Source organism: Ursus arctos, unplaced genomic scaffold (assembly GCF_023065955.2).
Source record: "Ursus arctos isolate Adak ecotype North America unplaced genomic scaffold, UrsArc2.0 scaffold_19, whole genome shotgun sequence".
Lineage (NCBI taxonomy): Eukaryota > Metazoa > Chordata > Mammalia > Carnivora > Ursidae > Ursus > Ursus arctos.
The window spans coordinates 21,682,925-21,702,756 of record NW_026622863.1 but is presented as its reverse complement, the minus strand read 5'-3'; the positions used below and the strand labels follow the sequence as shown (position 1 = coordinate 21,702,756).

The window sequence follows — 19,832 nt, the reverse complement described above, 5'->3', positions numbered from 1 at the left end:
AGCTCTGAGCTGACCCAGAATGTGCACCTTTGAAGGCCTCTGACCTTGGAGCAGCCCCTGGGTGAGTCCTGGGAATGCTGGGAGCCCCAAACCCCACATCTGATGTCATTGCTGAATGCCTACAAACCTTCATGGGCTTGATGATGCCCTCGTTGTGGTTGGGGTCTGTCTCGATGGTGAAGGTGTCCCTGTATTCGCCCTGCACGATGCTGTACTTGGTCATCCGGTTCTGGGGCTCATCTGGATCCTCAACGAACAGAGAGCCCAAGGAGCTACCCACACGGATGTCTTCAGGCACGGCAAATGTGTACTTGGCTGATGCAAATAGGGTGCCCCCAAGGGCATTGGGTTAATGAGATAGACAAGGTGATTGTCCCTTATACTATCCTAATACATTTTTATACAGGAAATGGGCACAATAAAATAATAATAGTAATACCACCTCTGGAATTTGGGGTCCCTAGGCAAAGAGGTTCTGCTCTGACTTTCCATCTGTCCATCCATTTAACAAATACTAATTGAGCACCTACTGTATGTTAGGTACTCTGCTAGGGGACCTATTGTTTCACAAGAGAGACAAGTCTTACCTTTAGCAAGCTTCTGTCATGTACAGGGAGGTCACTTCAGGCCATCCTTGGGATGGCTGAGCCTTTGAATGGCTTATACCTTAGCTTTGGAGGGTATAAGTGATGAACCATCTGACTTTACTCTCCAGCCCTAACCAGGGCATGGGAAAAGCTCTTGTCAGACATTTTTTGGAGGGAGAGAATCAGTTTGTGGGTGGGCTCAGGGCCCAGTTTCAGCTCTGGATATGGAACTTTGCCATACCCCTGTTCATCAGCTTACAGGGATTTTCTAGCTAGGGCCTGGATTTTTCCAAGCCCATAGAAACTGGGTGAAACTGGTCCTCTCTGAAAGTGGCACTCAGGGCACGGTGGTGGCACATCGCAGGGAGCATGATTTCCCTGTGGCCTGTGAGGGCACTGTGGCAGGTAGCATTTGGACAGCCTTGGGAATATGTGCAGAGATGGGATGCAGAGCCTCTCCCTGCAACCAAAGTGACTTTACTGGGCCTTGGACTCACCCTGGGGTTAAGGGAGAGGTGGAGGTACTCTGGGCTTCTCCACAAGATCCCCCAGGTCACTGAGTCTGGATTCTCCCAACCCCCGTCCTCCCCAGGGCCCTGGGGGAAGAGCTCACGCTGGGTGAAGATGGGGAAATTGTCATTGATGTCCTGCAGAGTGACCAGCACCGTAGCTGTGCCTGACTCCCCACGGAGGCCTTGGGCATCTCGGGCTTCCACCACGATTTCATACTTGGCCTGCATCTCTCGGTCCAAGGTTTTGGTTGTCGTGAAAATGAGTCCTGCAAAAAGTGTCCCAGCAGGAGCCGTGTTACTTGGAGGGACTTTAGAGAATACCGGTGCCTGAGCCTTATCCAGAGAGCACCCCCTGACTTAAAAGCTCCCCAGGTGATTCCATTGTGCAGCCAGGGCTGAGAACCACTGGCCGACCACCCCCTACCTTCAGACCCTGCACTGCTTGACCAAAGCTGCCCAAACAGTTTGGTCCAATATTGGTCCTTGCTACGTGGAGCATGGTGTTGAGAAAGAGTGTGAGGCCATGCTAGGCTTAGTGTGGAAAGAGTGCTATGATGTATTAGTGATGCCTGCTTTGGCACGTCATCGGTTGTGGTGGTCTCTGTGCTCTGTTGTACTTGCCATCCTTCCGAAAGGCAGTGTGTCCCAGGCCTGACCACCTGGACTTCTGTCTTGTTCCCCAAACTCAGTCCTTAAGGTTTTTAAAGTTACCCTGAGTGGGTACTTACTATGGGCCATGCATTCTCTATACATGATTTCATTCAAACTTACAGCTGCCGTGCAAAATGGATATACATTTTTCCATCTTCAGGATGAGGGAACTAAGGCTCGCAGGTGTTAGTTGACTTGCCTAAGGTCTTTAGAGAGTGAATAGCGGGACTGGGCTTGGAAACTGGGTTGGTCTGACTCTCCACCCAGAGCTGCTAACCAGCACTCTCTTATTCTTCTTGTGCCGCTGTTTGGGTCCTGATTTTATTTCCTGGGCTGGAGTCCGTGTTTTGGCAGCTGTCTGCTTCCTTCTCTCCTCACCAGCCACCTTGTCTTAATGTATAGTATAAGCAACCGTTTCCTTAGGATAGTGTGGTTGGGTGGTAGGTGACACCTGTCAGACTAGACTTCGTTCAGCTGCTGCACTTGGAATAGCCACCCCTACCCCGCTCCAAGCCAGTGCCTGCCCTGGAGGGTTAGTAACACAGACCGGAACCATCAATAGCAAAATATTCTTCTCCCTTCAGGATCTGGTACATGACAGAGGCGTGGTCTGCCACAGTGGGGTCATCTGCATCAACTGCTGTCACACGGATGACGGAGGTCCCTGAGGAAAGAGAATCTAGGGGTTACTGCCTTGTGACTGCTGGCCACTTGACCCATTCCCAGATGAGGACAGATGGGGCCCATCTGTACCCTTTGATGTTCCCTTAACCCACCTCCCCCAGGTCCTGGTGGGGAGAAAAGGCTGCTTTGTGTTCTGAGGAGCCTGCATGGGGGCAAAGTGCTGGCAGTGCCGGAGGTCTAGCCTGGTCATCTTTGAAGAAGGCAAAGAGAATAGGTTGTTTCTAGTCATGGGAGAAATGAGGGAGAGGGTGAACAGGTGGAGTCATGAGGAAAGGTAGAAGGGAGTGAGAATGGAGAACAAAGGAATAGGAAGGTGCCCCTCAGGAGTGAGTGTCACATCTCTGTTTCTCTTGAACTCCAGGATCCGCATACTTCACAAGAAGATCTGTTAAGATCTCCCAGGTTCTTGGCCGGGAACCTTGGACCAAGGGGTAGAGAAGGGAATCCTTTTCTGGTACCTACTACGTGCTGGAGGTAGAATTGAGGAAGTAGTAACTTTGAGAGGCCTGGGGTGCAGGCTGGTGCTGCCCTTTGGGGTGAGGGCGGTGGTCCTCCCCCCTCCACTCCTGCATGCATCCTAGAGGTGACTTCTTACTGTGGTGGCCGAGTTGGTATTCTTTTGTGCAAAGGCTACACTCTTAGAGTGCCAGTCCTGAGTCAGAGCAGTGGGTGGGGTTTGCTTCAAAGAGTGGTGAAACATGTGTGTCTCTGATGGTCAAGGCTCAGTCCACGATCAGGGTCAGGACTCAGTCCATGATCAGTATCAGGGCTCAGTCCACATGACTAGGGTTAGGGCTCAGTCTGGGGCCAGGTCAGAGTTTAGTCTTTAGAGACCAGTGTTTCTTTCAAACCACATAAAATAGCAACTACACTGAATTTACTAAATCCTGACCCCAGGCAGTGAAGTTGTTGATGGGAGAAGTGCCTTCAGGCTGGGGATGAGCTGGGGAGGAGGGGGAGGTAGAAGCAGGGCACGTACCTACAGCCGACATCTCTGGTACAGATGCGTTGAACAGCCGGTGTGTGAATACAGGCCAGTTGTCATTCACGTCATGAACTTTGATGGTGAAGCTGGAAGGAGACTCTAGGTTCTTGTTGGTATTCTTGTCTACCACAAGGGCAGTGAGGTGGTACTCAGGGATCTTCTCCCTGTCCAGCCTCTCAAAGGCATACACGTCACCTGTGTCCTCCCTGACCCGGAAGACCTTGCCTACAGACTCTCCTTTGAGCACATACTTGGCGTTCTTGCGGTTCACACTCGATTTGATCTAGGAAAAAAGAGGCGCCATGAGCTGAGGATGGGCAGGGGTGGTCGTGTGCGTGTGTCAGTGTGCACGCACACATGTGAGTGTGCAAGTGTATGTAGGTATGTCAGTGTGTATGCGCACACCTGCATGTTTGTGCACATGTGTGTACACATCTGTGGTGCTGGCCAGGGATCCTAAATGTGGCACCTGCAGCTTTCACAAGCGTCTCTGACTGGTCATTAGGACACGTTGTTCTCAGTCAGGTCGCTGCGAACACCGCATTCATAGGACTTGCCCAGCACGCTGCCCTAGTGTGTCAGGAACAGCGCTTGGAACATCGTAGGTGTTTACAAAAAGGTTTTTGAGTGAAAGAGTGAACTTGGTGCAATGGAAGGCAAGGGATATTTTGCCCCTTACTAGTCACTTAAGCTCTCCGAGTTGTGGTAACCTCATCTGTAAAGTGGAAATAATATTGCTTCTGATGTTGAGCTGCTCTGATGAGCAGAATGGCACTTTTGAAAGTGAATTCCAGGAACACTGGTGTCTTTTGCTGTTCCACACGAAAATTTGGTCCCAGTGAGCTGGGAGATGGCTTGCACTGGCTAGCCACCGTACATTTTTAGGAATGTTTGTGAGCTGGTTGTTAAAAATAGCCATTATTAAAATTTCAATTATATAAACATCAATTAAATGAATGATATTAAAATCAAAGGTAGCCTACTCAATATTCTTTGCTTCCTTATGATTGTACTACATTTTACTATGTTCTTGAGGTTATGTCTATGTGTTGAATGTTGGAAATCCCACCCGGTGTGCTGTTAATACGTATCTTTTCACAACTCTGTCTTCAGTGCCATCAAGTTGATAACTTGAAATAGAAATGGTGAAAGTATTTACACATGGAAATGAGCAAATGCTAGGAATCAGGACTTTTTCTCCTGGAGAACCAGTTGTCAAACATTTATCAGCACACCACTGGTTCCGGTCAATTTAGTTTTGGAATGGTACATAAAATGTTCTCTTCTTGGAGATTTACAATGCATAGCCCTATAGAAAAAACTCAGGATTTCCCATTCTAATAAGAACACTTTTTCTTTGTAACACATACTATTAGCGCCCTAAGGAACAAGATTTATTTTTTAAATAAGTTTTTAAAAGATTTATTTATTTGAGAGAGAGTAAGAGAGAGAGAGAGCATGAGATAGGGGAGGGTCAGAGGGAGAAGCGGACTCCCTGCTGAGCAGGGAGCCTGACGAGGGGCTTGATCCCAGGACCCCGAGACCATAACCTGAGCTGAAGGCAGATTCTTAACTGACTGAGCCACCCAGGCACCCCAGGAACAAGATTTAGAAGCTAATGTACGTAAAGCACCTTGCACAGGCTCTCAATAAATACCTGTTATTATTCATGGTAGATCCATATGTTAAGAGGTACTAGGTTAGAAGTGCCAAACATTTCACTTGTACAATCTTAGGAAGAGACCCTTAGGAGCATAAGAGAATCATAGTTCATGCATATAAAGTGGTACTCTCATAGATAGTTAGAATGTTCAAAAAATATAGTTCAATTCAATTAAAAATGTATAAATCGGATACCTGTAAGTGCCAAGCAGCACACTGGCAGCACAGAGATAACCCAGACCCCGTTCCTGCTCTCAGGGCTGAGACTCTGAGGAAGGGCAATATATGAGGGTCCAGGGAGCAAGAGCCTTGAGTAAAGGTGTCTGATGAGGAGAACCAAGAAAGAGTGGGTTTCAGGACAGGAGAGGGAGAATCAAGAAGGGTGTGGTCAAATCCCTTGGGTCTGGAAGACATCCCGAGGGTGGAGCAGCAGTGCAGACACTGGAGCCCTTGGTGATAGTAGCATCGGGGCGGGGAGTGGTGCGGTGGAAAGCTAGATGACAGAGTTTGGAGAAGAGTCTGCAAGGTGAGGAAGTGAGACAGGGAGTGAGGACGCTTGGCCTTGGGTGGAGCAGCGCTGTGGTGTGCAGGGGCCAGGCGGGTTCATGAGGAGGTCCCAAGACCCAGGGGCCAGGACGTATGATGAACAGTGGGTCAGGAGGCAAGAAGCAAATGCCCCAGCTCTGCAACCTGTGTCTTGGGGGAACAGTGGGGATTCAAGGAGAGGGGACAGTCTGGGACCCTGTGTGAGTTGCTTAGGGTTAGTTGGTAGTTCCAAACTTGGTTCTGGGGAGGGGTGCATGTGGACCCGCATGGACAGGGGTAGTGATGGGGACCAACTGAGCTTTGCCCTATTTTATTGGAAGTCTGCATAAGATTCTATTTGAATATAAGCTCCTTCCCCCCAACGTTTAATTTTTTAGAACAATTATAGATTTATAGAAAAATTGAGAAGATGATACAGAGTTCTCATGCATCCTGTTCCCAGTTTCCATGATTATCAACATTTTCTGTTGATGTTATGTTAGCATGGTGCCTTGGTTATCATTAGTGGTCCAATACCGATACATTTGTAGTATCTGGGGTCCATAGTTCATACAGATGCCCTCAGATTTTGCTTCGTGTCCTTTCTCTACTCTAGGAGCCCATCCAGGACACCCCATTACATCTAGTCATCACGTTTCTTTGAGCTCCTCTTGGAAATGACAGTTTCTCAGACTTTCAATGTTTTTGATGACCTTGACAGTTTTGAGGAGTACTTGTTCAGGTATTTCGTAGAATGCTTCTCTACTGGAATTTATCTGGTATTTTTCTCACGATCAGACTGAGATTATGGGTTTCTGGGAGCCCTTTTCTTTCTTTCTTTTTTAAAAAATTATCACTGTATTTGGACATCTTAATCCTGAAAGCCATGCTGACCCATTTTTGTGGATTCAGAAGGCTGCTCAGGGATCACTCCCATTGTCCAACCAGTCTGTAAACAAAGGCTCCGGACTGTGGCCTTCATAAACAGGGATTTCCTTCCCTCAGATTACGTCTGTGGGAGCCAGGAGGCGATCCTTGGAGCCTCATCCTTGCCACTCCCAGGCACCCTGTTCCTTCCCAGGGTGGGGACTGCATGTGGTTTCTCTGTCCCCTGGCCCCATGCCAGGTGCCAAGTGAACACTCTTGGCAGATGATGGCGGGCTGACGCTCTTCCTGCTGCTCGAAGACCCTTGGGAGAGGAGAGCCCTCTGAAGGTTTCCGTGTCAAGGCTGCACATGATGCAGGTGGCTTCCGCTTTCTGCTGGCTCTTCCTTACTCATCCTGCAGATTTTCCTCGGGGCTGGCCATTCTCATCAGTAGCTGATTCATGGCACAGTTATCCCATTGGGAAGATGTAGGTGGGTTGACGACATTTTCCTCTATGACGCAGAGTTCACATTTGTGTTGGAAGCCAGGAACCCTGTGCTTTCCTAGGGCTAGGTTCTCTGCAGGCCCTGTCTGGATTTCACAGTGTGACCCTGGTCAAGCATCTTTCTGAGTGGCATCCTGAGGCATCGAAATTTCCCAGCCATTGTAGGGAGCCTGAGGAGCCAGTGGACACAGCTAGCTGGTTGTGGGCGGGCTGTGAGTGGAGATTCCCTGGCCGGCCCCTCCCCCAGCTGCTGTGGCGTCACCTTCCCTTTACTGTCTCCACCACCGCCTTTCCCTTCAGCGTCATGACCACTTCTACCAGCTGTATCTGCTCTACCACCATTACCTTCACAGCCATCGGCCCCACCCCGACAGCCAGCATGGTATGTGTCGCTAGCTGTCCCACCACCACCACCACCACCACCACAACTGTGGGCCGCCTGCCGTTGCCGCCGCGCCTGCTCTGGGGCCTGAGCCTTACCTTGCCCACATAATGGGGCAGCGAGGTGTTTTTCTCTTCATCGATGTGCATCTGGTTCCAAATCCAGTCTCTCTTCTGGCGCCGGTGGATGGGCAGCACGCTAGGGGGGTCCGGTCGGGCAGGGGTGGTGCCTGCCGCAGCTGCCACCAGCAGGCCCAGGCAGGTGCCCACCGAGGCGAGCAGCAGCACGAGCACCTGCATCTTCTGAGAGGCACCGAGCTGGGGAAAGAGAGGAGACACCAGCAAGGCGTGGTGGTCACTACTCCACACGCTGCTTATTACAACGGAATTTCCCTTATGTGTTCACTCTGCCGTCCTTTCCTCTCTGCTGATACCGCAGAACCAGACGCCGTTCCTGCCCCCAAATTGTGCCTGGTCTGGGAGAGGGAGGCAGACACAGAAGTACCTCCTCCTGAAGTGTCACATGTGCAGGCGCGGAACCCCCAAGAGGGCTGGACGGAAGGTTTTCTGGAGGAGAGGGCGATGCTGATGGTAGCTCCCAAAGCCCTGTATTGTGAGCACCCCCATAACCCTCCTTTTATACACAAGAGGATAAGTTCACACTGGAGCGAGTGGTGGGGCTGGGAATGCAGCCTTGGTGTCTGACCTCAACAGCTATAACTTATCAAGTACTTCTTACAAGCCTGACACTGTTCCCAGCACTTTATGTGTGTCATCTCATTTAATTTTCCTAGTTACTCTCGAAGTGGATATAATTATAATCCTCACATGACCAATACGTGGAGGAACAGAGGGGTTTAGTTAATATTCCCGAGATCTCCTGGACAGTGAGCAGTAGAGCCAGACTTGAACCAAGTCTGCCTGGCCCTGAAGTTCTTGTTTTTTCCCACTGCCCTCTCTTGTCCTAGCAGCTGCTGCGGGGTGGGACTTCAAGACGCCTCTGAACAAACATGCCCCCCCTCAACCCCCCACCAGCACGAGAGCCCCTGTGGCAGTGTTGCTTTGATGCTGTCTTCAGAAAGCTCTTAGGAAACCCCAATGTCTTAACCCGGAGGGTCAGGCCCTCACCAGGCCCAGATCTCACAGTTGGTGATCAGTTTAGGAACTATCACAAGAGCAGGAGTGGGGGAGGGCGGGGGATTGAGAGGCTGGGCTCACAGGACTGGCTTCATAATTTGTGGGGCTTAGTGCAAAATGGAAGTGGAGGACCCTTTGTTCAAAAATATTAAGAATTTTAAGATGGAGACAGAAAAACATGAAAGCAGGCATCAAGTGCAGGGCCCAGTGTGCTTGTAGACCCTAAAAGGCAGCCCTTGGGACAGGGAATCAGCCTGGACCAGAATCTTGGGTCACCCAGAAATCAGAGCCTGGCTTCATCCTGAATTCCAGAAAGGGGGATTTTTCCCCACTGCCCTGTGGTGGGTGAAGGCTGTGACTTTGGCTATCACTGTGCTTTCTCAACTCTGACCCCATTAGTCTACTCATGCTGGGTCCCTGTGTCACTGATCTGTGGCTCCTGGGTAAGTTCAGGGGCAGAGGGCAGATGGGTGGAAATGGGAACCAGGGTTCCTGCTTGGAGAGAGACAAGGACCCCTGAATGCTGGATGGGAGGCCCATGCAGGTTGTCCCCCACCTTGGCCCATGGGAGAGCCTGGATTCTGCACATTACATGAGGTTTGTAAACTCTAGTAACATTTCCTCTGAGACACTGGCGCCAGGCTGTCCTCAGTGAGGGCCCGGGATGTCTGTGCTGGGTTAGCCTGGACTCTGGGTTTGCTGATCTTAGCATCTGACGCCCCCACCCTGTAGTCCCTGCTGCTGGCCCAGGAGGAAGCGGGCTCTCAGGGTTGGGTGCGACAGAACGCTAGAGTGTGCCCCAGAATGCACGTGCCGTGAGCTTAGGGAGAGGTTCTGGGTTTCAGTTTCCTCAGTTGTGAGGTGATGGAACTGGAGGAGGCTTGGTGTCCTTTGAGGTAGGACATGGAGAGGGTGGCCATTCTAGGCAGGAGGAAGGCAGTGAACAAAGACTTGGGGAGGTTGGGTGTGCTGGCCAGGAAGCTGGTCCTGACTCAGGGGAGGTGGCTGGGTTGCCCCTGCCCCAGCTTTGCCGGGCCCAGGCCTTGCGGGTCATTTCCTTTTTTGCCTACAAAGGAACTTCGAGTCTTGGTTCTTTCTTCCTCCCAAGTGAGAAGTGACTCAAAAATGAAAAAGTAAAACAAACAGAAGTGAAACTGAGAAACAGGGAGAGAGAGTCCTCAGGCCTTTAGACAGGATGGAGTGAGAACCCATGCACTGAGCCAAATGGGTATTGGGTGCTTACTATATGTGTGTTCCGTTATGGGCACTGGGGTACAGCAGTGAGCAAGGCATGTGGGGCCTGTCCTCAGGGAGTGCACGCTGTAGTGGGAACACCAGGAAAAGAAGAGAATTAGGAAAACACCAGCTAGTGATACATTGGGGGGTGCAACAGAGAGAAGGGGTGGCTGACTGAGACCCTGCGGTCAGGGGAGGCCTCTCAGAGAGATGACACTTCAACCAGCATCTGAGTAATAGTCTTAGGAATACCAGGGGGAAGAAGGGCATTCTAGGCAGAAGGACCAGCACATGCAAAGGCCCTGAGGTAGAAAAATGGTTGGTGTGCTTGAAGAACCAAAAGAAGCCCCCAGGTCAGGTAGAAATGAGCATTGAGGAATGAGAGACAGGAAGAGGTGACCAGGTCAGTGTGGTAGGTTGGTGACAGCCCCCCAAAGATGTCCATGTCTGAATCCCTGGAACCTGTGAATATGTTACTTTCTATGGCAAAAGGACTTTGAGCAGGTATGACGAAGTTAAGGATCTTGAGATAGGGAGGCGGTCATGGATTATGTGCCCTATGTTATGCATAATATACTTACGGTGTCCTTAAAAGATGAAGGCACACAAAAAAAAAAAAAAAAAGTGAAGGCAAGAGGGTCAGAATCAGGTAAAAAGAGATGTGACAGTAGAGACAGAAATTGGTGTGATGTGTGGCCACGGGCCAAGGAATGTAGGCGGCCTCTTGAAGCCAGAAAAGGCTGGGAAACATTCTCTCATAGATCTCCGGAGGAATGTAGCCCTGATTTTTAGCCAACTGAAACCCATGTCAGACCTCAGACCTCAGCCCTCCAGAACTGTAAGATGAAAAGGAAGTAAATTGTGTTGTTCCAAGTCACCATGTTTGGGGTAGTTTGTTGGCTCAGCCATTGGAAATGGGTACTATTGGGTTGTGTGGGGCCTTGTAGGGCAGCCTGGGGAGAGAGCTCTTCCTTAAGACGGTGGGAGACTGACGTGGTCTGATTTGCAGAGGTCACAGCTGCGGTGAGGAGATGGGCAGGGAGAGGGGAGACCTGGGGGTGGCGGTCACTGTCACCCACATCAGGGTTAGGAGGGGAGGGCCTTGGAATATGCATCTGAGGTGGAGTGACCAGAACCTGCTGGGGCAGGGGATAGAAGGGTGAGAGATGAAAAGGAACCTGGGGCTGGCCCCCCATCCTGGCCTCTCCCAGGGCATCTCCCATTGTAGCACAAGCTTGGGCCGGATCCCAGTGTTGATGCCCAGGCCCCACCACAGGCTCTAATCACAGCTTCCTCTCCTTCCTGGAGAACATCGTGCCCCATCTGTGTCTTCCCGCTCCCCAAGGCCAGCCACAAGTCACACATGGATCTTTCCTCTTTGGGCTCAGGCAGCACGGGGTGATGGTTGTGGGCTCTGTGGGCTTCCTGCACCTCAGCCACCCTGCTTTGTCACTGCATGACTGTGCATAAGACGCTTTACCTTCCAGAGCCTTGGTTTTACCTTCTGTACAATGGGAATACTAGCATCTACTTCTCAGGGTTGTTTTCGGGCCTGAATTCAAAAGTGTTTGCAAAAAATAGTAGCTAACAATGAAACCAAACATGGACAGATCCTCTGACACTGGTTCTGCTTCACTGAGTAGTCAGTTTACCATTTTTATTCCTTAACACCCAGTCACTGGGCTGGGGGTTTGTGGGTCCCCACCTTGCCAGGTCTGCACCTCCTGCGCCGCCCGTGTGCTCTGTGCTGTGTCAGAGGGGCTGACCCTGGGCCTGACTTCTGGTGTTTGGCTACCAGGGGCTCCACCAGGAGCTCTGAAGATGGGAAGGGAGAAGTGGGGGATGTTTCTTTCCTGCTGCTCTCTGTTCTGGTTTGTATCTCTTGCTGTGGCTGCGTCTGTCTATGCTGACGGCTCCTATCAGGCTGCACCCCCCTGGTTCTGTCCCTTACTGGGTTCTGGAAATACACCTCCTCTTTGTGCCTTCAGCCCTGGGATGCTTACAGCTTCCCACTGTTGCTGGTTTCTGTATGCCTCAACAGCCCATTTGTTCCCTGGCCCATGCTCACAGCTCTGTAGTATTTCCTTCATAGAGTCCTTGCATTTGACCCCCGTCCCAGGTAACTTCCGTCTCCTGCTGGGACCCTGTCTGATACGGCGAATAGGAGTATGGCATTCTCTTGGCTGGGGCCTGTGAGGATGGCCTAGTGGTCTCAGGGCCAACAGCTGCCATTATCCAAATGAATAACCCCGCTGGACTTAAGTAAAGCAGAGGCCACCAGTCATACGCTTTGGCCACATGGCTGACGGGGATATTTACCCCTTGGTGCGTTTTGGCTGGTTCCACACAGTGTTCTCTGAACGTGCAGAAAAGCCCCTTGGATTCTAGTCTGTGTCCAGTGGAGGCCCTGCTGTGACCCCTGGAGAGAAATCCCTTGACACACAGGATTGGCACTGGCTCCCAGAGTCACACCACATCACATGTGTGTCACCGTTGGGGCGGGGGGAGAGTTGTGTGTGCTCAGCTCCTTGTCAGCGAGCAGAGTGAGGGGGCAGGACTTTGGAGATGAGGATCATACAATCCCATGTCCATCTGCATGCTTGCCCCCGGAGTGCCCTCTCAAGCCAGCCCCTTGTTGTTTGGGACAGTGGAGTGGGGCTGACAGCCCTGAGCACGTCCTCAGTGCTGCATGGTATCTCATTTAAACCTTGAAGACTGCAAGGTAGTTGGCAGTAATCCCCCTGTGCAGGTGAGGCTCAGACGGGTGGAGTGAGTTATCTAGGTCATAGGGCGGCAAGAGATGGAGTCAGGATTTGTCACCCCAAGTACTGCTCTCCCCTCTCTGTGCCGCCCTCTCTCTGACTCTTTGGTGACACTCACATGTAATGATAATAAACAGCTATTCTCCATGCTTAGCTTTTGTAGATGTTGTCTCATTTGATTTTCATATCATCCCCAGGCTGTAGGAATTACTGCCCCCATTTCCCAGAGGGAGAAACTGAGGCAGAGAGACAAACAACTTAGAAGTGGTAGGTCTACCTAGAACCCTCACCCAGCTTTTTTTCTGTATCTTGAGCTCCTTCCACACCGAAACTCAGAGGGGCCTGAGGGACTTTTCCATCTGAAAAGCCACATTTATTTGGGTCTTTTGCTTTTTGTGTTAGAAATTTGGCCTCCACCTTACATCGAAAACCGGGGATGTACTGTATGGTGACTAACATAATATAATAAAAAATCATTATTAAAAAAAAAAAAGAAAGAAATTTGGCCTCCAAAATGGGGGCCAAGAGGAAGGGTTTTCTCAGACAATTATTTCTCCTCCTACTGCTGATGGAGAGGAAGTCACCTTCGGAGATGTGCTGTGCCCACAGCTAGAAGCAGAATTGCCCTTGGCTGCACCTCTGGAGGTGTGGTCAGAGCCCCAGCTGGGGTCAGGCTTGCTTCAGCCCTTTATCTTCCTATAAGCTGTTTACTTTCACCAAGTTTTGGGAGCGATCGGAATGCTGCTGGGTGGGTTTGGGGTATGATGGATGAGCAGAGGGTCTGAGGAGTTTGGAAGTGATTGCTCTGCTCAGAAAGTCCCAGCTGAGCAGCCCCAGGAACTTGCCTGACAACAGCCTCGAGGGGCAAGGGATTCTGCTTGGCAGCTCCACATAGAGGCCAGGTGCCTGCCCGTGTCCCTTTCATGCAGGATTTGTGATGGGGCCCCATCCCTGGAGCCCTGTTAGAGGCTTTTGGGGGCAGCTCCAAATGCACTCCTGGATGAGGGTGGGCCTTCTGTGCCCTCGGTCAGTCTGGGAAGGTCTGGGGGGCCCAGAATGAGAGGCCAGAGTGTGTGGTCTAGGGTGAGTGGGCATGGAACCCAGGAGAAGGGACAGAGGAGCCTCAGAGAATCTGGGGGGACAGTGGGGCTCACCTATGCCCAGATGGGAAGTCGGGGCCTTGGAAAGCTCCCGGGTCCAGGTCTTTGTCCACAGCAGGTGGGACTACTGATGGAGATGCCTGGGCTGAACCAAGGACTGAGGGGTGGCTCTGAAGGTTGAGCCAAGTGTGGGGGCCTGTGCCTCTGCTCCTTTCCATTTACTGTCTGGGTCCGGGGGTGCTTGGTGGGCTTCTGGCAGCAGCCCCAGCCTGCAGGACGTTAACACCCACCAGGCTTGGTCACAGCCTCCCGGCTTTTGCACTTGGCGTTCTCTCTTCTCTGCCTGGATTTAGTCACATGTCCCTACTTCTTGGAAGCCTTCTCTAGAGCCCTGGGCTTATATAGCCACTCAGCAAACATTTATTGAGCACCTGCTGTGTGCTAGGCACTGAACTACATGTGGGGAGCCAACACGGGCTGTACCCCCATGGGGGAAGATACTAACTGTTTGATAAAAAATATCTAGTTTTAAGTTGTGAGGTGTGCTGATGGAGGAGAGCAAGAAGCTGGAGGTGGGGGCCAGTAGGCCCCAGATTAGTCTGAGGGTCTCAGTCCAGGAGGGAGTCTTACTTCTCTCTGACCTACTGTGGGGCATCAGGCAAACATCCCTTTGGTCCCTTTCTGTTTGTGGCCTCCATCTTTCACTGGGGTTTGGTCTTGAAGGGGCTGTGAAGTCTACTCAGCTCTGTAAGTTTAAAAAAGACTTGGGGGGGCACAGAGGGAGACAAAAGAAGAGGAAGGGAAGAACTGGAGTTGCTCCTTTTGTAACTAAATAGACCCTACAAAGCCTGGACCCAGCTGGGAGCCCCTCAACGGGGTGGCCTGGCAGGTGCCCCTGGGCTAGTCCTGCTCACAATACCAACAGACCCCTGCTCCTTGACCTGACCAGAGCCTGGCTCAAGCCTGAGGTTTCAGGGACTGAGTCGAGGCCTGAAGAGGTTATTAGGCAGGCTGGAGGACCCCTTGGGGTGGGGTAGAGGAAGCTTGCAGGTCAGAAATACACACCTGACATCCTCACCCCACCTGGACACACAACACCATCAGTCGTGTCTACGTAAGTAGATATCCCTGTCCCCACTCGTTTGCCCTCTCTGCAGAGCGGCCCCTCTGCTCCCATGCAGTACACCCCCACTAGCCAGGACAAGATCTGGCAGCTGAACCCAGCCCCAGGCAAAGCCTCAGAGGGCGGACAGGACGATCAGTCCCAGCCCAACCTCCCACGGGCTCTGGACTCTAGCCCAGAGGCCCTGGGTCAGGGATTAGGGGCTGGGCTTTGGGAGGAAAGGCCCAGAACATGTGGGGGGCCTGTGCCTGCGGGAAGGGCAAGTGCTGGAGCCCCTGCTCCCTGTGAGGCCCTGGGTGGCTCTCCTCACTGCTCTCCCACCCCACCACCTTGAGCCTTAGTCTGGGACAAAGATTGGAGCCAGTGATTCCCACATTGGCCACTTGATCCCCAGCATTTACAGCTGGGCCTTGGCAGCTGTGAGATGCTGGGAGGATGAAGGGTGAGGATTCACCCTTGGAACCTTGGGCATGGGGTGTGTCAGGGGGCAGGATCGGGTTGCTATGAACTGGCCCCTTGGGGCTTTCTCCTTGTTTGTGGCTCAGTTCAGGTTAGGGAGTTGCTCCAGTGGGTCCCACACCTAGTTTCCTTCCCTTAGGGTTCTGCCAACAGCTTCCCTGTCCCAACTCCCCTTCATGCTGACCAAGCTGCTCCCCTGCTGACCACTCCTCCCTGGCTCCCTAACCCCTGCAGTATGAAGCCTAGTTCCTGAGCCTGGGTTCAGGGCCCAGCATGACATGGCTCCTGCTCATCCCGCTGGCTTTCCTCTCCCCCATCTCCCTGCGCCTTCCAGCCATGAGGAGAGCTAGACGTTTCTGGAATGCACATTGCTTTTCCTCTCTCCAGCAGGCTCTCTCCCTCTGCATGGAATGCCCTTTCTTGCTGTGTCCCCTAGGTGAATGCTCTACTTCTTTTCAAGCCCTGGGATGCCTCCTTGACGAGGTGTTCTATTTGACTCCTGCCCCTAGCATGGCCTCTGCCTCCTGGCCTGAGTGTCTTCGAGCAGGTGGGTTCTGGACCTAGGTCTCCACTTTGTCCCAGCATCTTGCTGCATGAACTCAAGGCCCTGGACCTTGAGGTGTCATTGTCCGCATTGCTGCCTGTCATCCTGCCTCAGTCTCCAGTTCTGGTCTTGTCATCGTTTCCCTTCTCACTTGCAGGATTTAAAACACAAATTTGCATATTCACAGGCAAGACCTTGGGTGATCAGAGCAGGTGCAATCCTTGGTATAGCTCAAAAGAATCTCCTCCCTGTCTCCAAATAGCATCTCTAAATGGCCCATAATATTAGACATACCACCAATAGGCTTTTGATTCTTTGAGGACAAGATTATCCTCTGATGAACACACTCCTGTCCCTGTGCAAGGAACCTTTTATGTAAGCCTGGCCAGACAGAGCTCACAGGTTGTCACTCACTCCTTTCCATACCCATGGCAGACATCACTGATTACAGTATCACAGTATTTAATCCTACTGAACTTGAACTCAGTCCCTGAATCTTCAATACAATCTTACAAGTAGATATTAGCAATTCACCAGACCTAGTTTGTGATTTCAAACAAATTTGTGCTGGGTTTCTGGGCTCTAGGATCATCCAGTCTACCCCCTGTGTTCTAATGGGGGCAGCAGCTCCAAGCAGCAAGGAGAGAACACCCCTCACCACCAGCAGGGAGCCTTTTCCAGTCTTCTTTGGGCTTCCTGACTTTGACTGAGGCTCCGAGGAAGTCATTGGGAGCAACAGAATGAGCCCCACATACCTGCCTATTTGTATTCACCCAGCTGCTCAAGAGCTGTGTGGCCTTAGGCCCATCCCTTGCCTTTCTGAGCCCCAGCTCCCTCATCTATAATGGAGGCAGCAGTAGCTGCCTCCCTGGTCAGGAGGATTAAATGAGATCATTGGTGTGAAACCTGGTATACAGTAGGTGCTCAGTAGGTATGCAGGTGTCTTGACTTTTACGTACCCACCCACTCCAGCCTGATGGCAATGGGCTTGGCTGGCCAACTCACGCCTGACTTCATTTCCTGGTTCTGCCCTGGGCCCACCTCCTACGCCCCTCTGTTCCTCTCCAGAAGGAAATCTCATTCACTGCGTGCCTGGCCCTGTGGTCCCTGCTTCCCTTTCTCCCAGTATCTGTGCCTGCCAGGATCTGACTGTTACTGTGTCTCAAGATAGACAATCTGGAGGTCCCTGAATGAGTTTAGGGACCATTTGGTCCATCCCCTGCAGTAGAGAGATTTGAAGACTGAAGGTCAGAGAGAAGACCTAAGATCTCTCAGTATTCCTCCTCCAGGAAGCTTTCTGGGATTTTTCCACCCAACATCTGCTTGGACTTGGGTTAGGATGGACTTTTTAGTATCTCTAGCCAGAAGCCAAGCTCCTCAGGGCAGGACCTGTCTCCTAGAACATTCCTTCCAGGATCGTTTGGCTCCAGGCTTGTCCTTGTGTCCACTTTTGTGGCTTAAACTGTCAACCCTCCCTGACTTTTTCCCTCTCCGAGCTTCACTGTGGAGTGTGGTGGGGCTGTAGGGTCAGAAAGGGCTGGCCTCACTCCTATTTTGCTTCCATCTCATGCTTGCTGTGTAACCTGGGGCTGGTTATGTGGTCTCTCTCAGCATCTGCTGTTCCCCCTGTCAAACGGGAATTCTTATAGTAGCTTCAAGGATGCTGGGGGGATGGTGGTGGGGAGAGGTGCTGGAAGTAACTGGGATGGATCCCTGTAGGCGAGAAGCCCAAGATTTTTCTAGAGCGCATGTCCGCTGTGTTCACCTTGTGTCCCCGAGGCAGTAGCAGAGCTGTGAGTCAGCCAACTTTGGAAGAAAATACGTGTGGCCCCTCTGGTTTCCTGCCCCCATGTCCGGCCCTTGTTTCGTAGCACAATTGGTCAGGTTGAAACTGCAGGGTGGGCAGCTTAACCCCTGCAAGGCCAGTGGATGCCTCCTTTACTGTCTTATAATGGTAAGCAGGAATTGGCAGGGCTGCCTGGGGGCCCAGCAGCTCCTGGACCCCTTGGAGATTACATGCTGCCTCCCAGGCTGGGACCCAAAGATGGCTGGTCTCCACTACTCCCCACCACCTGAAGGGGAGCCAGAGTCCCTGGTCCTGGCATTCATGGCCTTCACTGTCACTAGTGCTCCTGGCACTTTGTGCTCTAAAAAACGCTGTGGCCATGGCAGCCTTCCTAAATCCTTTGAGCTGCCCAGGCTTCCTGCCTCCCCCAGAGGGCCCTTCATCTCTTGTGGGATCCTGTCTGTCCCCTTCACACAGCAGCATCGTCCACGGGATAGGGAATAAGCTTGGCATGGAGTGCTTGCCAGAGGAAGAGCTGAGTCCACATCCTCTCACTTGCACCCTCCCACCCCCCACCTGCTGGGGACTGATTGACCTCAGGGGTCAAAAACTTTATGACATTCACAGCTCTGGGGTAGCGGCTAAATTCAGCTGTGATTTCTTGAGGATCCCCCTCCTGTGAGCCATTTCTGGTGCCAGTCCTGGGTGTGTACACTGCCTCCTTTAATTAATAACTCATGAAAAGACTGCTTTCCTCTTGTTTACAGATGAGAAAGCTGAGACATGGAGGAGCTCCTTGGCACTGGAAAGAGTCTGGGCTTTGGGATGCCGATCCTGTTCAAATCCCCACTCCTGCTCTTACTTTACCCAGTCTCAGTTGACTCCCCTGACGAAGAAAGAACACATCTAAACTCATAGATTCATTGGCAGTTGTAGAATCATGAGCTCTGTCAGTTAGAATCTTTTATCCTTATCAACCTCCAGTTCCCGTAATGGCTTGCACAACGAGTCCCTGTCTCCATTGTTCAGACAAGAACATGGAAGTTTAGAGGTGCTGAGTAATTTTCCTAAAGCAACATAGAAAGTAGTGGTAGATCTGGGGGTCTTACCTTAAACTGCCTGCCTTCAAGTCTTTTGGGGGAACTTTCCTAAAATATGACGGCTGTGGGGTGCGAACCTTGGGGCATCTGACTGTAGCTCCCATGGCTCAAACCTGGTCCCTGCAGGGTCCAAGACAGGAAGGGAGGGATTCATAGGCAGTGCCTCAGGTGCTCAGAGCCAAGCCTCAGCTTGCCTATTTTAAAAATGGGGGCACTGGCTGACATAAAGGGCCTGGGGCTCAGAGCTCCCCTTCCAGGGCTCCTCTCCCGATGCCAGCACAGAACTTGGGCAGGAGGGACAATGTCAGGCCTTGGTAAGCCCTCTTCCATGGAGGAGGGCCACTCAAGGGAAGACTAGGTCTGGTGCCGGTCCTCTGTCTCTGCTGTGCTGGCAACTCAGACAGGCTCCTGCCCTCTCTGGTCATGGCGCTGATCATGGCCTTCAAGTCACACAGAGTCGGAGAGTTTCCATGTGGGAGAGCCAAGTCCCTCCCCCCCAATCCTGAGAATGCCCATTTGTGCCCGTGGCACCACCACTAGGCGCATTTCCCCAGCCCTGCTCTGAGCCAGGAGGAGACCTGGTCTGCCCCCAAGGAATGGCTCTTCCCTGGGATCCCGACAACTGCTCTACACACGGGGAAGTCGAGCACCCCCTCAGCTTGGGCACATGGCGATGGGTCTGGGGTGGGGTGGGGTGTGGGGATTGATTCGTCACTCACCGTGCTCCTGGGCTGAGAGGGTCTTCTTTCAGTCGGACTGTCTGTCTGGGGCTGAGTTGCTGTGGAGCTCTGTGGAGCTCTGCCGATAGCCTCTCGAGGAGAGCCACACCCGGCCGACTAGGGAGGCCTGGCTGCCGCCCCTTCAGGTTTTCCAGCTGGCCCTGGCCCACTTCCCCCTGGGATGGTTTCCTGTTATTGTTCCTTTGTGAGGGCCGGGCTGGCTGCAGATAGGCAGGCTCTGTGGTGGGCGGCTGCCTTGGCCCGGCCCGACTATCCCCACAGAGGCCTAGGCTTAGATCTGGCCCGGGACACTCAACTTGGATCCCGGCCCCAGGCCTCATTTCTGGGGCCCTGGGCCTGGCACCCTCCAAGGTCCTTAGTTCATCCTCCTTGTAACCCTCAGGGCAGGTGTCATCACTCCATTTTATAGCTCAGGGCCCTGAGATTCTAAGTTTAAGGCTGATCTACCCAGCTGGGGTGTACAGAGCCAGAAATCCAGCCTGGGTT

General features: G+C 52.1%; 1 protein-coding gene across 1 annotated transcript in view; it reads right to left on the bottom strand.

Moving 5' to 3' along the window:
* CDH5 (cadherin 5) overlaps window positions 1-19,488 on the bottom strand; it is a 32,400-nt gene extending 12,912 nt beyond the window's left edge. The window contains exons 1-6 of the mRNA XM_026494904.4: window positions 19,326-19,488; window positions 7,459-7,677; window positions 3,414-3,702; window positions 2,298-2,414; window positions 1,201-1,365; window positions 128-315 (exon numbers count right to left, since the gene is read on the bottom strand). Coding sequence (XP_026350689.1) covers window positions 128-315; window positions 1,201-1,365; window positions 2,298-2,414; window positions 3,414-3,702; window positions 7,459-7,659 — 960 coding nt within the window. The 5' untranslated portion in view covers window positions 7,660-7,677; window positions 19,326-19,488. The remainder of the gene's footprint in view (window positions 1-127; window positions 316-1,200; window positions 1,366-2,297; window positions 2,415-3,413; window positions 3,703-7,458; window positions 7,678-19,325) is intronic.
* Between the last annotated feature and the right edge of the window lie 344 nt (window positions 19,489-19,832).